This window comes from Malaclemys terrapin, chromosome 7, assembly GCF_027887155.1.
Source record: "Malaclemys terrapin pileata isolate rMalTer1 chromosome 7, rMalTer1.hap1, whole genome shotgun sequence".
Taxonomy (NCBI): Eukaryota; Metazoa; Chordata; order Testudines; family Emydidae; genus Malaclemys; species Malaclemys terrapin.
In genome coordinates, this window is record NC_071511.1 from 126,774,207 (window position 1) to 126,789,403 (window position 15,197).

The window sequence follows — 15,197 nt, forward strand, 5'->3', positions numbered from 1 at the left end:
CTTCATACCTCTGGAGGAACTTTGCTACAAACTGAAGCTCTGAACAAAGGACTGAGGACCCATCCCAGCGGGGGATGTATTCCAGAGACTTGATTTGAACCTGCAGTTTATTCCATCGCTGCTGCAAGCCTGAACCAAGAACTTTGCCATTACTGTATGTAATTGATTCCATTTAACCAATTCTAACTCTCATCTCTATCTTTTTCCTTTTATAAATAAACCTTTAGATTTTATATTCTAAAGGATTGGCAACAGCGTGATGTGTGGGTAAGATCTGATTTGTATATTGACCTGGGTCTGGGGCTTGGTCCTTTGGGATCAGGAGAACCTTTTTCTTTTACTTGGGTACTGGTTTTCATAACCATTTGTCCCCATAACGAGTGGCACTGGTGGTTATACTGGGAAACTGGAGTGTCTAAGGAGATTGCTTGAGAGACTTGCGGTTAGCCAGTGGGGTGAGACCGAAGTCCTCTTAGTCTGGCTGGTTTGGTTTGCCTTAGAGGTGGAAAAACCCCAGCCTTGGGCTGCAACTGCCCTGTTTAAGCAATTTGTCCTGAGTTGGCGCTCTCAGTTGGGTTCCGCCAGAACCGCATTGTCACACCCCCCCACGTAACCCCCCCCGCCGGGACCGACCAGCCAGAGCCCCCCCATCGTGTGCCCCTCCCGCTGGGACCAACCAGCCAGAGCCCCCCCACCATGTGCCCCTCCCGCCGGGACAGACCAGCCAGAGGCCCCCCCACGTGACCCCCCCGCTGGGACCGACCAGCCAGAGCCACACCCCCCCATGCTCCCTCCGCCGGGACAGACCAGCCAGAGCCCCCCCCCCCCCACGTGACCCCCCGCTGGGACAGACCAGCCAGAGCTTGGGCTGAGTGTCCGAGCTCCATGCCCCCTGCGACTGCTCCCCCGCCCCCAAGCGCTGCACCCCCAGAGCCTGGGGCTGACTCCCCTGAAGATCTGATCCCCCAGTGTACCTCCGTGCCCCCCAGGGCGAGCGCCCGACTGTTTGGTGGAGCGGGCAGTTATGTGTGCTCCTGCCAGCTGATCCGCTGGGAAGAGCAAACGGGACCAATGCCCAATTTTCTCTCAATTTTTTTCAAAAGTCGGGACAGCTGGGACAGAGCTTAAAAGCGGGATGTCTGCCCCCCTGCCGGGGAGGGGAGGGGCTGCCCAAAGGGGCACCCGCTCTGCGGGACAAGGAGAGAGCGGGTCACACCCCTGGCTAGCAAGGCCCACAACACTGGCCCCGGTTTGCTCAGCGAGGCTTGGCCGGGCTGGCCACCCCAGACAGCCTGTTCCCGGAGCTGGCACCTGGAGACTCCCCACCCCAGGACAGCCGAACTCACGGCTCCGAATCCAGCCCGCGCCCCCCAGAGACGCGGAGAGCCCCGTGCCCACCCCACTTACAGAACCTCCAGGCCCCGCAGCGCGCGGAAGGCCCCGTCCTCGATACAGCCGATCTGGTTCTTATCCAGCTGTCTGCACAACAAAAGGGGAACCAGTTTTGCTGAACAGACTCTGGGCCCCAGGATAGTCTGCAGGCTGGGCCGGGCCCTGAGCTGGGCAGAGGAATGTCAGGGCCCAGGGGGCTGCGGGTCAGGAGTGAGGGGCACTGGCAGAGCTGGGGGGAAGCCCAGGGCCAGGAAAGCAGGGGTTGCGGGTCGTGAGTGAGGGGCACTACAATTATTATTTGTTATTTAGAGTGCCCCGAATGTCCCGGGCAGTCTCCAAACACAGGGTAAGCGCCAGGCCCTGTCTGGCAGAGCGACCACTGGGGACCTGGTACTGGAGGGGGTGGCCCTTGGCAGAGCTGTGTGGGGAGGCTTATGCAGTATCTGCTGCCATGGGGCCCCCTCCTGGCCTGAACTAAGCTGATATCGTCCCAGGTGTGCCCCAGGGCTGGGCCCCTGGGCACCACCATGCCTCCTGGCTGTGAGCCCAGGGGCTTTGCCCAGGGGCCGCCCCCCTGCCATGGAGACGTGGCTCTCCCGGGCTGAGCCCCTCCCCCATCGCCACGCTCGGTGGATCATCTGAGGGCCGTGCAGTGCAGGGCAGCGTCCATCCATCTGCATCCCTGGGGAGCCGCAGAGCACGGGACGCCCCAGGGACTCCAGTGCAACAAGTCCGAGCCCGTAACCGCCCCCGCTCCTCACAGCTGTCTGCACCCCGAGACCCGTCCTTCCCCAGCTGGACTCCCCACGCCCCAGCGCCCCCAGCATGCAGGAGCCTGGAGCAAAGCACCGGGGAGCCCTTGGCACAGCTCCGGGGCCCGTCCCAGAGGGGAAGGGGAGCCAGGCCGGAGGAGCGGCTGGACCATGGCGACTCACAGGTTCTTCAGGTCGGTGGCTCCGCGGAAGGCTTTCCTCGGCACGGCCTGGAGGAGGTTCTCGCTCAGGTCCCTGGGGAAACAAAACGTGGGCAGCGAAATCAGCGAAGCCCCAAAAGCGACGTCCCCTCCCTGAGAGCAGGGCAGGCGCCGGGGGAACCGGGACGTGTCGGGTCAGCTCAGTGCCCCCGGCTGCTATCGCCAAGCCGGGGGCAGGGACAGCGCCCCCCAGTGGGCAGCACGCAGCATTAGTGATCAGTGTGATAGCTGGGGCCCAGCACAGCCCCGAGTATCACCTCCTGCTTTAGGGGGTCGGACTGACGCAGGGGCTCCCCCAGGACTCTCCGGGCTGGGCTACGCTGCAGTGAGGTCGGGCAGAATTCGTCCCTCCACCTGGCTCCCGTCTCTTGCGCTACGTCTACACTGCAGCGCTCCAGGGTGGGCTCCACCTACGCTGACGGGGGGTCGCTGCAGGTGACCCTCCTGCCCGAGCGACGGCAGCTGGGGCAAGGGAAGAACTCTGTCCACCAAGCGCTGTCTGCATCGGGGGGATGTCTCAGAGAGACGGATTCATCCCGGCGATGGGAGAACCCCCCCACTCCTCCCGCTCATCCGGGCGGAGACGGCCAGACAGACAGCCCTGCCGCGCGCTGGCCCAGTAAGTCAGGAGAGAGCCAGCGCGGCTGGGCCCAGGCCCTGAGCAGCCAGTTTCCATGGAGGACTCTGTCTGCAGCCTCCCCGGGCTCGTGGCCAGGACGAGCGCTGTCAGGGATGGCTAAGGGCAGGGAGGAGCTGCATGGGGCCAGGGCAGGGCGTGTCCAAATGGTTCTGGATGGGACGCGTTAAGAAAACCGACCCGAATGGGAGCCTGATTGGCCTGCACTGTCCCTTGGCCATGTGACCCAGGATCAGCGCCCACCCCTGCTGGGACGTCGCTAATCATCCAAGCTGTGCGCTGAGGGGGAGGCGCTCTGCCTCGTTCCCTGTCAGTACAATGGGAAGAACGATGGTCCTGCCCTGAGGTTGAATTTGCAAAGGGCCTTGCCAGGCACAGCTTCCCTGGGACTAGGAGGCAGCAGGTTTCCCAAGGAGAAAAGGGCAGGAGGACTTGGTCCCCAAGCAGTGACACGGGGAAAGACTGGCCTTCAGCTCCGAGAGCCAATCCAGAGCCTCGTACCAGCCGGCCAAGGGCAAAAGGGGTTTTTTTAAGGGGCTTCTAGCTCTGTGAGCGTTGACCTGCAGTTCATGTTCTGCCCAGGGGGTGGCGCTGACAGGCTGTCCTGGAGCTGCAGAAATCCCCACGTCAAACCTGGGTAAAGTTCATTACCTCGGCCCCGCAGAGAAGAGCCCGGGGACCTGGGGGGGCTCGTCTCTCTCACCGACAGCCCTCGGTCCAATAAATGACAGAGACCCGGGGGAGACGGGATCACAGGGGTCACCTAGTCTAACCCCCTGCCGAGATGCAGGATTTATTGGGTCTAAACCATCCAAGCCAGACAGGAGCTGTCCGTCACAAGACAGCTTGTGAAGGAGCTTCCAGAAGCTCCCAGGCGTCTGTGCCACTGTCCGACTGCTCTTACCGTCGGGACAGTTTCCCTGAGATTGAATCTACATCTGCTGGGCTGTAGTTTGAACCCGTTGCCTCTTGTCATTCCCTCTGTGGCAAGAGAGAACAACTTTTCTCCATCTTTTTGATGGCAGCCTTTCAAGTCTTTGAAGGCAGATCTCATGTCCCCCCTCATTGTTTAACCAATTCTGTATGCGCTTAATGGTAGTTCCGCCAAGACTGCATTTCTCCAGCTCCTTATCACAATGTCATGGGACACTGTCAAAAGTCTTGCTGAAGTCCAGGTATATTATGTCCACTGCTTTCCCCCACCCACCTTGTCTCCCTCCCTTTGGTGTTTTCCAGACCTTCCCCACCACCCGCCCCACCCCAGGACATGTCACAGAGGGACACCCTCCCACCCCCCCTGTCCTGGCACGTGGAACAGGGTCCTGAGGGAAACTGAGTCCCCATGATTGTCAGAAGGGGAAATACCTTTGTGACCCACATATAACCCCACTTCGTGCCCCGATGCCCCCGTCCTAGGCTTTCACTCCTGGGGAATGCCAGTGCCTGGCTGGGGGAGCAGCTGGGATCTCGACTGTTAGCTCTTGGGGGGATAATCCATTAAAATCCCCTGGAAACCCCAGGAAAAACCAAGCCGGCTTTCTGAAATGACCCAAGCCAGGTGCTGCCTTCCTGAGGAGCCCCATTCCTCAGACACACAACGGCCCCATCCTGCCCCCCTCCCCCGAAAATTGGCTGTTCCACAAGGGAAACCAGTACCCAGTGCCCCCCAGCCCACAGCTCAGTGTAGTGCCCTTAGACACTGGTACGGGTCAGGGCTGTCAGCCCCTGCCAGCTAGAGACTGCACCGCCCCGACCCCGGAGGCATCGCCACTGAGCGGGGGAGGGGGGGGGGAGCAGGGGGTGCAGGTGTCAGGAAACCTGACAAAATCCCAAACCCAGGCACCTTGTCTGCCCTGCTCTGCCTGCCCCACCTCCCCGCCCTTCCCACGCAGCACCTGAGATCCCGGCCCCCCAAATGCAGCGCTGGGCCCAGACCAGTGATTTCCATGTTCAATGCCAGGAGGGAAGGAGTGACTTTGGACTCCAGACCCACGCCCCAGCCTTGGCCCTACGCCCAAGCCTCACACCCCAGCTTCAGCCCCACACCCCAGCCTCACGCCCCACACCCCAGCCTAGGCCCCACGGCCCAGCCTCACGCCCCACACCCCAGCCTCGGCGTTTGCTCAAAGACTGACACCTGAGACAGGCGTCTCACGTCTCAGCCCCCCGGCCATGTTCCCGTGCCAGAGAAATCCAAAGTACAAAACGCCAACAAATGGACTGATCCTGCCTGTAAATCCTGCCCCCACAAAACGTGCCCCCATCGGCACCTCCCTCCCCTGCCCACCCGCCTTGTGTCTCCTGCTTTAAGGCTGTAATTCCAGGGGGTCTGTGCAGCCCCCAGCACAATGGGGCCTGATCCTGAGCGGGCCCCCGGGCACTGCTGTAACATGTGTGCTAAACGACTGTTCTAGCAGAGACGCCTCTGAAGGGCACTTGGCCGGCAGCTGGCTGGGAAGGAGAGCAGCGGCCTCCCGGCTCTGGCCACCAGGGAGCTGTGACAATTCATTGCCCTGTACATCCGGCTAATCCCCCGCGCTGGCTGGGTGGGCAGCGAAACCTCCCAGCGAGACTCTGGCAGGGCGGGGCTGCAGCCTGGCCCCGGACGGCTCGTGTGCCCCTGGCTGCTTTGCCACCACCTGTGAGGCTGCACCGGCCGTGCTGCCCCCACCCGCTAGGCGCCAGGCTGGGTCACAGATCTGGGGGCAGAATTCCCTGCCCCACGGCCCGGGGCGACCCGTGCAGGGACACCGGGGGCTTCCCGTCTGCACCGTGCACACGCCCCATCCCACACTCAGCCCACGGTGGCACCGCAGCACAGCCTACCCCCCAACAGCCTCTATTCTCACTGCCGGGGGGCCCCTCGCTTTCCCTTTACCCCTCTGGCTCCCCCACCGAGCTGCTCCTGCTTCCCAGCCAAGCCTTCTCCCTTCCCCTGGATGGGTTGCTAGCCGGCCTGCCAGCGCTTCTTAACGCAGCACCCCGGCCCTGCCGAGGGCAGCCGAGACCCACGGCACAGGGGCAGGGGGTGACCAGGCAGCGTCCCTTCGGCCTCCTGATTGTCTCACCAGCACCGTCTCCCCGGCGCCAGGCACACAGAGCCTACCTGCTCTCCCTCCCCTCCAGTCCGTGGCCCCCAGAGGGGCTGCTCCAGGGGGCTCTGGGGGGTCCTGCGGGGCTCCGGTGTCTCAGAGAAGGCCGCGGACTCTGTGCATGTGAGCGTAGGCGAGGCGCGTGGGCCCAGATCCACAGGCTCCCCACTTGCATTGCCTGGGGGGATGACAGCACGTCCTGCCCTGCACTGGTACATGCAGCTCCAGGCACTGGCCCTGGCGAGAGCGGAGCTGGGCCGTATCCTGCGGCCTCCCTTTGCACCTGGCTGCCTGGCCGAGGGTGCTGCCCATCCCCTGGCTGCTGGCCTGCGGCCCCAGGATGCAGATCGTGGTCGAGGCATCGCGGGGAAGCTGCAGCCCCCAGCGCACTGCCTGGCCCGGCACTAGTGGATCACTGTTCAATAGGACATGGCTTCCCGGCAGGAAGCCCACTCCAGCAGACAAAGCAGGCAGGGTTAATCTCCGGCCCCCGCTGCGAGGCCGGCGAGGCCAGGCAGGGCTCTTACACGGTTCCGGCTCCGGGCTAATCCTGCCTTCATACTTTAACCTGATTGAGCCTGGTTTGGAGATGGGCGCTGTGCCACCGGCAGGATTACAGCTGGACGCAGCGGGGAGGTAATTGCTGCCTGGCGGCCTGGGCCCTGCCTTCTCTGACCCCGCTGGCTGCTAGCCGGGCAGCAGAGACCTGCTGCAACTGCGCGACGTCTCCTTGGGGCATGGAGCTCCCCACACCCCGTCTCCCAGCACTGGGCGGCTGGCCTGGGGGGCTCCCCTCCCTGAAATTAGGGGCCAGATCCCCAGCTTGCGGCTCCATGGAGAGCCCCTCCGGCACACGCTGAACCCAGGTCAGTGACTCACCACCTCCCTCCCCGCAGTCACGGCAGCTGTGCCAGCCCTCCAGCCAGCTCCGCGCGCTCCCCGGCAGCTGGCAGTTCCAGGGGCCACAGCCCAGCCCCGCTCCTCCCCGACTGGGAGATCCTGGTAGCGGCACCCGCAGGGGGGTGGTGACAGCTCCTGTGGGATCTCAGGGCGGTGGGGCTCCAGCGAGGTGCAGGCACCTGTGAGCCCAGCCAGCGAGTGCAATCCCGTCTGCAGGGGCAGGAGGCCGGTGTGTGACCAGGGATCACACCCACCCTTTGCAAGCCCCTAAGTCTGAAACTCAGGCTCTGACGTACCAGATCCCGGGTCCTGCCACATACACAAAGATGGCTCTATGCAGTCAGGAATTGCTGGAGCACAGGGTGCTCCCGCCGCGGCTCCTACCCCAAACGCCACAGCACAGGGGAGGATCAGGCCCTGACCGCTGAGCCAGTGAGATCCTTCCCTTCCCCTGGCATTGCCCTCCCTGCCAGCGCCCTGTGTCCCTGCGCCCGCGGCGGGTCTCCACCCCGTCCCCTGCAGACAGACCCACTCTGCTGCTCTGCCTGGCGCCAAGCAGGGAGCCGGCCAGGACTTTGCCTCCCTCACAGCCGGCGTCTGACATCGTCTGCTGCCGGCATCACATCCCGCACCCAAGCGCTCGGGGTCTCTCCTCTCCCTGCACTGGGCCCGTCACAGCCACCTGCTCCAGGCCGATACAAGCGAATGGAATGTCTACTGCTTGTTAATTCCTGCCTCGCCAGGCCTCTGTGCTGGGAACTCGTTAGCATCCAGCGGGCGCTGCGACTCCCGCTCAGCATGGGCAACACGCTGGCGAGCAGATCAAAGGCGTTAACTCTTCTGCTGCCGCCAGGCTCCAGCCCCTGGGGCTCTCTGCTCAATGCACCAGGCTGGTTCCGGCAGCTTCGGTACTTAACTCCTTCATGCCCGCCATGCCAGGGACAGGATGGCACAGCTGTGCCCCAGGAACTGCCCAGGCCCGGCTCCTCTGCCCGGCCAATGCTACCGGAGCGGGGGAGTTTCCATCCTTCCCGCCAGTGGGGCCGGTCCGGGGAGAGGGACCCAGCCCCCTGCCAGAGAGGGGGATCTGCCGGGTTTAGTTACAGAATTGGGGCCAGATCCCACCTTCCGTGGCATCAGCGTCAATCCGCAGTGACCCCCAGAGAAGCCAGTGGAGTAGCACCGGCCTCCCTGCGGTGTATGGGCCAGCAGGACCTCCCCCGGGCTGCAAGCAGCACGAACAGGACTAGCCCAAACTGAGCCAGAAACTGCCAGAACAGAGACCGGGTCAGCCCAGAGGCCATCCAGCCCCGCGTCCCCTATGCCAGAGGGCAGCACCGGCTGCTGCAGAGGACGGGCACGCACCCTGCCATGGCAGTCTAGCACCACCGACTACGGCTGGATGCAGGAGAGGTTACAGCCCCATCTAACGGGCCATCAGGTGGTCTCATTATCCACACCGGTTGCAGGGGATGTCATGCTCTCTTACCCCAGGGCTGATCTGGGCCCCACCAGCGGACCCAGCGACTGCCCCAGCGTCCCCCTCCCCCATCCCTGAGCCACGGCGAAGGCTGCAATTAGCACAGAGGCCGCACCGGCAATTGTGCGAGGCCATTTCCCAGCTGTTGGTCTCCCTCTGTATCTGGGGGGATGCAGGCAACAGCCGGCAGGCAGGACTGGGTGGGGGCGTGGCTGTCTGCAAGCCCCTTCTCGGGCAGAGGGAGGGGGCAGGGGGGCATTAGCCCCAGCCATCCCAGCGTGCTCAGCGCTGCGGGCAGCCGCGTCTGCGAGGCACGTGGAGGCAGTGCGCATCCTCGCTCCATCTGACTGGGCGGCTCTCGCCCTGCGCCTGCTCTGGAATTACCCAGCAAACGCGGGCGTCAGACCAGGCCTAGCCTGCACCTGATTCCAAACGCAGCTGGGGCTTTCCACATCTGCAGCACCCCTCGCCCCCAGCCAACGTAGGGCCCCCTCCCACAACCCTGGGGGAAGCAGCCACTCCAAATGCAGGCCGTTAAACCGCCAGCGTGTGGTCAGCCTCGGACGCCTCCCCCTCCTCCAGCGGGGCTGGACGGCTACAATGGAGCCAGCCCTCTGAGGAGAACTGAAAGCTACGGCTGACCCCTTAGATCCAGAGAGTTCAGGGGGAGAAGGGACCATTCGAGCACCAAGTCTGAGCTCGCCTCTGAACTCAGGTGTGGCCAACGCACGTCGTCCAGACAGGGTCTGAGGGCAGCCAGGGACCGAGAAACCCTGGAGCCCCAGGGCGTAATCCCCCTCCCTGGGAACAGTCTGTTCCTAGTGCTCTCACTGGACCGTGTCCGGCGTCCGCTTCTCCCTGCGAGGCCCAGCCCCACGCCCTCGGGAGCCCGAGGAAAGCGAATCAGAACAGCCCGGGAGAACTGGGCCGGGAGTTTCGGACGTTCTGCGGGACTCGTGGAGCGACTGGCCGAGGCCAAGGCCCGTGCTCTGGGGGGGCAGGGAGGACTCTGGCCCCCGGCCGGCATCCAAGCCCAGCCCAGCATAGAAGTGCTAGATACAGCACAGCTCAACAGCTCAGCCTGCCAGCCGGGAGCAGGGAGCGGGAAGGTGCAGAGGCTCCGGCGTTAATGGAAATCAATAGACTAATCAGCACGCGCATTAGGCCACGTCAAGCCCCATCAGACGAGTTGCACGCCGGCGTTTTGCGCTCGGGTTTTCTGCTGAGTCTGTGGGATGCTGCGTCCCAGATTCTCAGCATTGTGGGTGTGCAAAAAACGTGAGAGGCCACTTTGTGACAGCAAGTGCTGCAGCAGTGCTTGGCGTCCCGGTAACTGCACGTCCAACCGGCCCATCCCACATTGCAACGCACCGTTCTAGTGATCACTCTTGCACGTGCACAATTAAAGTGATTGCACAGGCACCTTCCTGGTGTCTGTACTGCAGTCACAGCAGCACTCCGTGCACGTTATGGCTGCACGCGTGTGAAAATCCAAGTCTGCACGTTTCTGTAGCTAGCTATGGGCCAACCCTCTGGTAACACTCAGCATCGGGACTGCACGGCTTAGTGCCCCTCCAGCCGAAGGTGGGGACTCGCTGTGGGGTTTCCCCTCGTGCTAACAGGCAGGGACAGGGGCTCCCCGGAGCAGCGGGTTTAACAGCAGAGCATGGGCCTGTGTCCTTGCAAGCCGAGGACAGGGCGTCAGGGAGAGCAGAGCCCAAGAGCCCTCAAGAACAAAGACCCTTTGTATGGAAACGTGCCAGGCAGTGAAGCAAGGAACAGATCACATGAGCAGCGCTGCTTCCAAACAGATCGCTGCCAGACCCCCCCCCCCCCCCCCTGATTCACTGTCCCCCGGCCTGCCGCTCACCTGCTCTCTGCTGCCCAGGGCGTGCTGGGACGTGGCTGGGGGCTCCGGGTCGCAGCGCTGCGTGCTCTGCAGACAAGCTCTGACGGTGGCCAGGCCTGGTGTCGGGGTGAGGTGGGCTCATGCGAACCTGCGGCTTACCGGAGCTGCTGCAGTCACAGCACCGAACACAGGTGGGGACTGAACCCGGGGCTGTATTAACGGGGGACTCTGGATTTGGGGCAGGGAGGCGGCGTTCCCGCTGTCCACAGCACTGGTGGGAGGGACCAGTCCTGGGGGCTGCGCAGGGTGCTGACAAACTGCCGGGAGTTCAGGAAGAGCTGGAGGAAGGGCTCAGGGTCTGGCCCACCTGCCTGGGCGCCAGAGTCTGCAGGTGCCCTGGCTGTTTGCTTCTCCCCGAGCCGGCTCCGGCGCGGGCGACGGGGAGCAGATCTCGGACAGTGGCGGGGTCTGGACTGGAGGAGACGCAGGCCGAACGGATCACAGGCTGGAAGCTGAAGTGAGATTCGAAAGAAGGTGCCAGTTTTGCCCAGGGAGGGTGGCTGGGCTGCGCGCTCTCCACCACACTCACACGGCATGTTGTCCTCTCCAGACCGCGCTGTAGTCAGCCAGGAGCCCTGGGCAGGACCTGGGAGGGGTTGGGGGCATCTCTGGCCTGGCTCTGCCCTTGACATTTCTGAGCGGCGCACGTGAGTTAAACGTGAGCTCCGCTGGGCACGGGGCTCTTTTCGTAGGGGCGATTTGGCCCTTGAGCTCAGTGGACAGGACCGGCTAGGCCCAGCTTGCAGCCCCAGGAAAACCCCCGGGAATGAAAGTGACAGACCGTGAGTTTAACCCTCCCAGAGCGCCCCACAGAGCCTAACACAAAGCAATCACTCCAGCCCGGCGCCGGGAACGGGAGGGGGCGTTCCAGCGCTGCACACGCCAGCACAGACAGAAATGCCGTGGGATGTTAGAGGCCAACGTACCGACCTCCACCATGGACCGTCAGCTGAGTTTAAACCCAGGACCTTCAGCACAGACCTCTGCCACTCCAGCTAGCGGGGAAACTCCCTTCGCTGGCAGTTCTTCTCTGGCAGCCCAGCCCCCGCACTGAGCTGGCACCGCTCTACGGACGCCACGCTCAGCCCCGCTGAAAACCAGGCCCCCGAGCTCTGCAGAGAGGAGACAGGACCAGGAGCTGGGATGTCTTAGCACAACCCTGCCTGAAACGCCAAGCCAGACGCAGTGACAGCGCAGCAGGGCTTAGCACTGACTTCGAGAGGTTGCCAGATACTTCACGCCTGGCGCCCTGACCCCTCACCACCCTCTCCGGCAACAGAGACCCCCCCTCCAGCCTGTGCACAGAGACGCCTCCTCCCCAGCAACGCTGCCCGGCAGGCTTTGTACTCTATGTGCCCCCCAAAGCTCGATGCTCTGTTGACACCCTCCTCCCCTGCCCACGAAGCAGAGCGCTCTCCAGCCTTCACGCGGGGCTGCTGCAATGGGTCGCTGCAGATACTGCCCACGCTACAGCGTGAGTCCGCACGGGCCCAGCACGCCACACGCGCTGGCTCTCCGCACAACGGTGCAGCGCAGCCGCTGTCCAAACCAGTTAGACACCCCGAGGCCGGGAACTCTGCCAGGCCCAGCTTCCCACCGTCACTGGATCATTTCATAGCCCAGCTCCTCTCCCAGATACCGGACACGGTGCCCTTTCGTCCGTCAAGTGTGGCCGGCTGGTGAGCCGCAGGCGGGAACACGGTGCTGGGAAGTAGCGGGGCCCAAGGATTAGCCCGTGAGTGTCCCAGCTGTTCTGGGGGTGGGAGCTGACCTGCGGGGGGAGCCGTGCAGGGCTGTGGCTCTGAGACCCCCCTCCCCAGCACTGTGTGCTGCCCCATTCCTCTGAGGATCAGTCCCTGGGCTCCGTGGGGCCCGATGGGATGGGTGCGCACTGGGCACTGCCCTACTGGGAGCGCCAGGAGGTGCGGCCTCAGGGAGCCCCCGAGCTCTGTCCTGTGGAGGGGGCCCGTCAGCTGAGAGGTCTCCCCGCAGCACCGCTCCTCTGAGGTGTAAATGGAAAAGCAGACAGCCCTTCCTGCCAGGCAGGCTGCAGCTCTCCTAGTGAGTCAGCCCACGGCTTTGTGTCCTGGCCTAGCTCGGAGCTAATTTACTTCTGGGCTCTGGGGCTTTTATTGCTAATAAGTGTGAAGTCGGCCCCGCTCGCCAGTCTGGATTCAAGGCAGGTGAGAATGAATCCGCGCGGAGCTGAGAAATGAGTCCCAGCTGGCCCCGGGCTCTGGCAGCCTGGCCAGCCACGGTGTGATGCTGCTGGAGGCCTTTTCTCTCCGCAGGCTCTTGCCCCACGCCCAGACCCCTGGAACAGCAAAGACTGGAGCCCTCAGCTTCCTGCAGTCACTGTATCATTTCACAACCCAGCTCCTCTCCCAGGTACAGATGGGCCCCAGCCAACTCCCAGAGCCAAACCCTGACCCAGATCCAAGTCTCTAATGGGCTGAACCAGGTCCCAGGGATGCAGGGCTTGGAAGGTTCTGAAACTCAGATCTGAACGCAGCATCTTGGCAGAAAGAGACTCATCCCGTGAGCACACTGGGCTTGGCAGAGATGAGCGGCCCCAGTGGGCATTGAAAGCACCTTCTGGGCTCCCCACACTCAGTGGGCATACGTGGAAATAGGCAAAAAAAAAAAAAGGGGGGGGGGGGACAGAAATTCTTGGCCCAGGTTCCCTGACAGGTTCCCATCCATGCAGGATCCCTATAAAGAAGGTTTTGAATGTACAGGCGAATGTTTGAACTTCCCAGGTGCCTCCTAAATTAATATAAATGAGAAGCTAGAAATTGTAGAAAAGTGATAAGGGAAACAAAGGGACACTAGGAAAGTTCTATGGCTAGCTGAGTAAAGAACAATAAGGAGTTTTTGAAAGTATATTATGAACAATAAGAATCCTAACAATAACAGAGGGTCCTGTGGCACCTTTAAGACTAACAGATGTATTGGAGCATAAGCTTTCGTGGGTGAATGCCCACTTCATCAGATGCAAGACGCTTGTCTCACTTGCGTCTGACGAAGTGGGCATTCACCCACGAAAGCTTATGCTCCAATACTTCTGTTAGTCTTAAAGGTCCCACAGGACTCTCTGTTGCTTTTTACAGATTCAGACTAACACGCCTACCCCTCTGATACTTGAATCCTAACAATGATATTGATGCATTACTAGATGGAAACAGTAGAATTATCAATAATGCAGAAAAGGCAGAAGTGTTCAATAAATATTTCTGTTCTGTGTTTGATGTAGTCATATCATATGATGATGACAATGCTCTTTCTAGTCCATTAGTATCTTGGAGAATGTTAAACAACAGCTAATAAAGTCCAAAAATTTTAAATTAGCAGCTCCAGAGAACCTGCACCCAAGAGTTTTAAAAGAGCTGGCTGAGGAGCTCACTGGTCCACCAATGTCAATAAGTCGTGGAGCACTGGGGAAGTTCCAGACGACTGGAAGAAAGCGAATGTTGTGCCAGTATTTGAAAAAGGTAAACAAATGATAGGCCTGTCAGCCTGATCTGGATCCCAGACAAGATAATGAGGAGGCTGATACAGGATTCGATTAATAAAGAATCAATGGAGGGTAATGTAATTAATGACAATCAACAGAGGTTAGTGGAAAATAGATCTTGTCAAACTAACTTGCTATCTTATTTGGATGAGATGATAGGATTGGTGGAGAAAGGTAAGCGTGTTCATGTGATCCACTCAGACTTCAGTCAGATGTTTGACTGGGCACCGCATGACACTTTAATTAAAACACTAGACTATCAAATTCAAACGACCCATTCAGTGGACTGAAAACTGGCTGACTGACATGTCTCAGCATGTCACTGTAAGTGGGGACGAGGGGTGAGAGACTTTACAGCATGAAAACGATTTAGAGTCACAGATTCCAAGGCCAGCAGCGACCACTGTGATCGTCTCATCGGACTCCTGTGTAACGCAGGCCATGGGCTGTCCCCGAAGTAATTCCTGTAACAGGTCTTGTAGGAAAACATCCCATCTGAATGTAACAATGGCCAGTGCTGGAGAATCCACCAGGACCTGGGTGAGCTGTTCCAATGGTTAATTCCTGTCCCTGATAAATGGATGCCTTATTTCCGGTCTGAGTGTGTCTAGTTCAACGTCCAGCCATTGGACCATGTGAGACCTTCCTCGGCTAGATGGAAGAGCCCAGTATTAACTATCTGCTGCCCCTGTAGGTGCTGACAGACTGGAATCAAGTCACCCCTTAACCTTCTCTTTGTGAAGCTAAATACACTGAGCTCCTTGAGTCCATCACTATCGGGCAGGTTTTCTAACCCTCTGATCCATCTCATGGCTCTTCTCCAACCCCCTCCAATGTATCAACATCAACAACTGCCAGACTGCGTGGAGCAAAATCAGGGGAGGCTGCTGGGGAGAAACAGGAAACGAAACAATGACAGAGCTAAGGTACCTCCAGAGGGAAGACCCAGGGTCCTTCGGGGAACAAGGGGGGAGCTGTTAATTGGGAAACCAACCAGGTTAGCAGGTTCGGTTTTCCGAGGCCTAGGATCCAAGGGGCACCAAACCACGAAAGACCCCAGCCTAGGGAGGAGGGGGGAAGGGGGCAGCAGTGGCTGGAGTGAGGCTGTGGCAGAGACGCAGGGAGAACACGACCGGGGCTGTCTGTCTCTCCCAGGCCAGGAGGAGGGGTCTAGGCTGAGTGGAACTGACCCAAGGGAAAGGATACAGTTTTGGCAGGACCCAGGCATACAGGCCTTTTCCTGTTTTATCTCTTTACTCTGCTGGCTGTGGGCCTTTGGGTGAATAAATACTTTGATGCT

General features: G+C 60.8%; 1 protein-coding gene across 1 annotated transcript in view; it reads right to left on the reverse strand.

Annotated features, from left to right (window-relative positions):
- SLIT1 (slit guidance ligand 1) overlaps positions 1-15,197 on the reverse strand; it is a 139,264-nt gene that overhangs the window by 48,234 nt on the left and 75,833 nt on the right. The window contains exons 5-6 of the mRNA XM_054035641.1: positions 2,328-2,399; positions 1,408-1,479 (exon numbers count right to left, since the gene is read on the reverse strand). Coding sequence (XP_053891616.1) covers positions 1,408-1,479; positions 2,328-2,399 — 144 coding nt within the window. The remainder of the gene's footprint in view (positions 1-1,407; positions 1,480-2,327; positions 2,400-15,197) is intronic.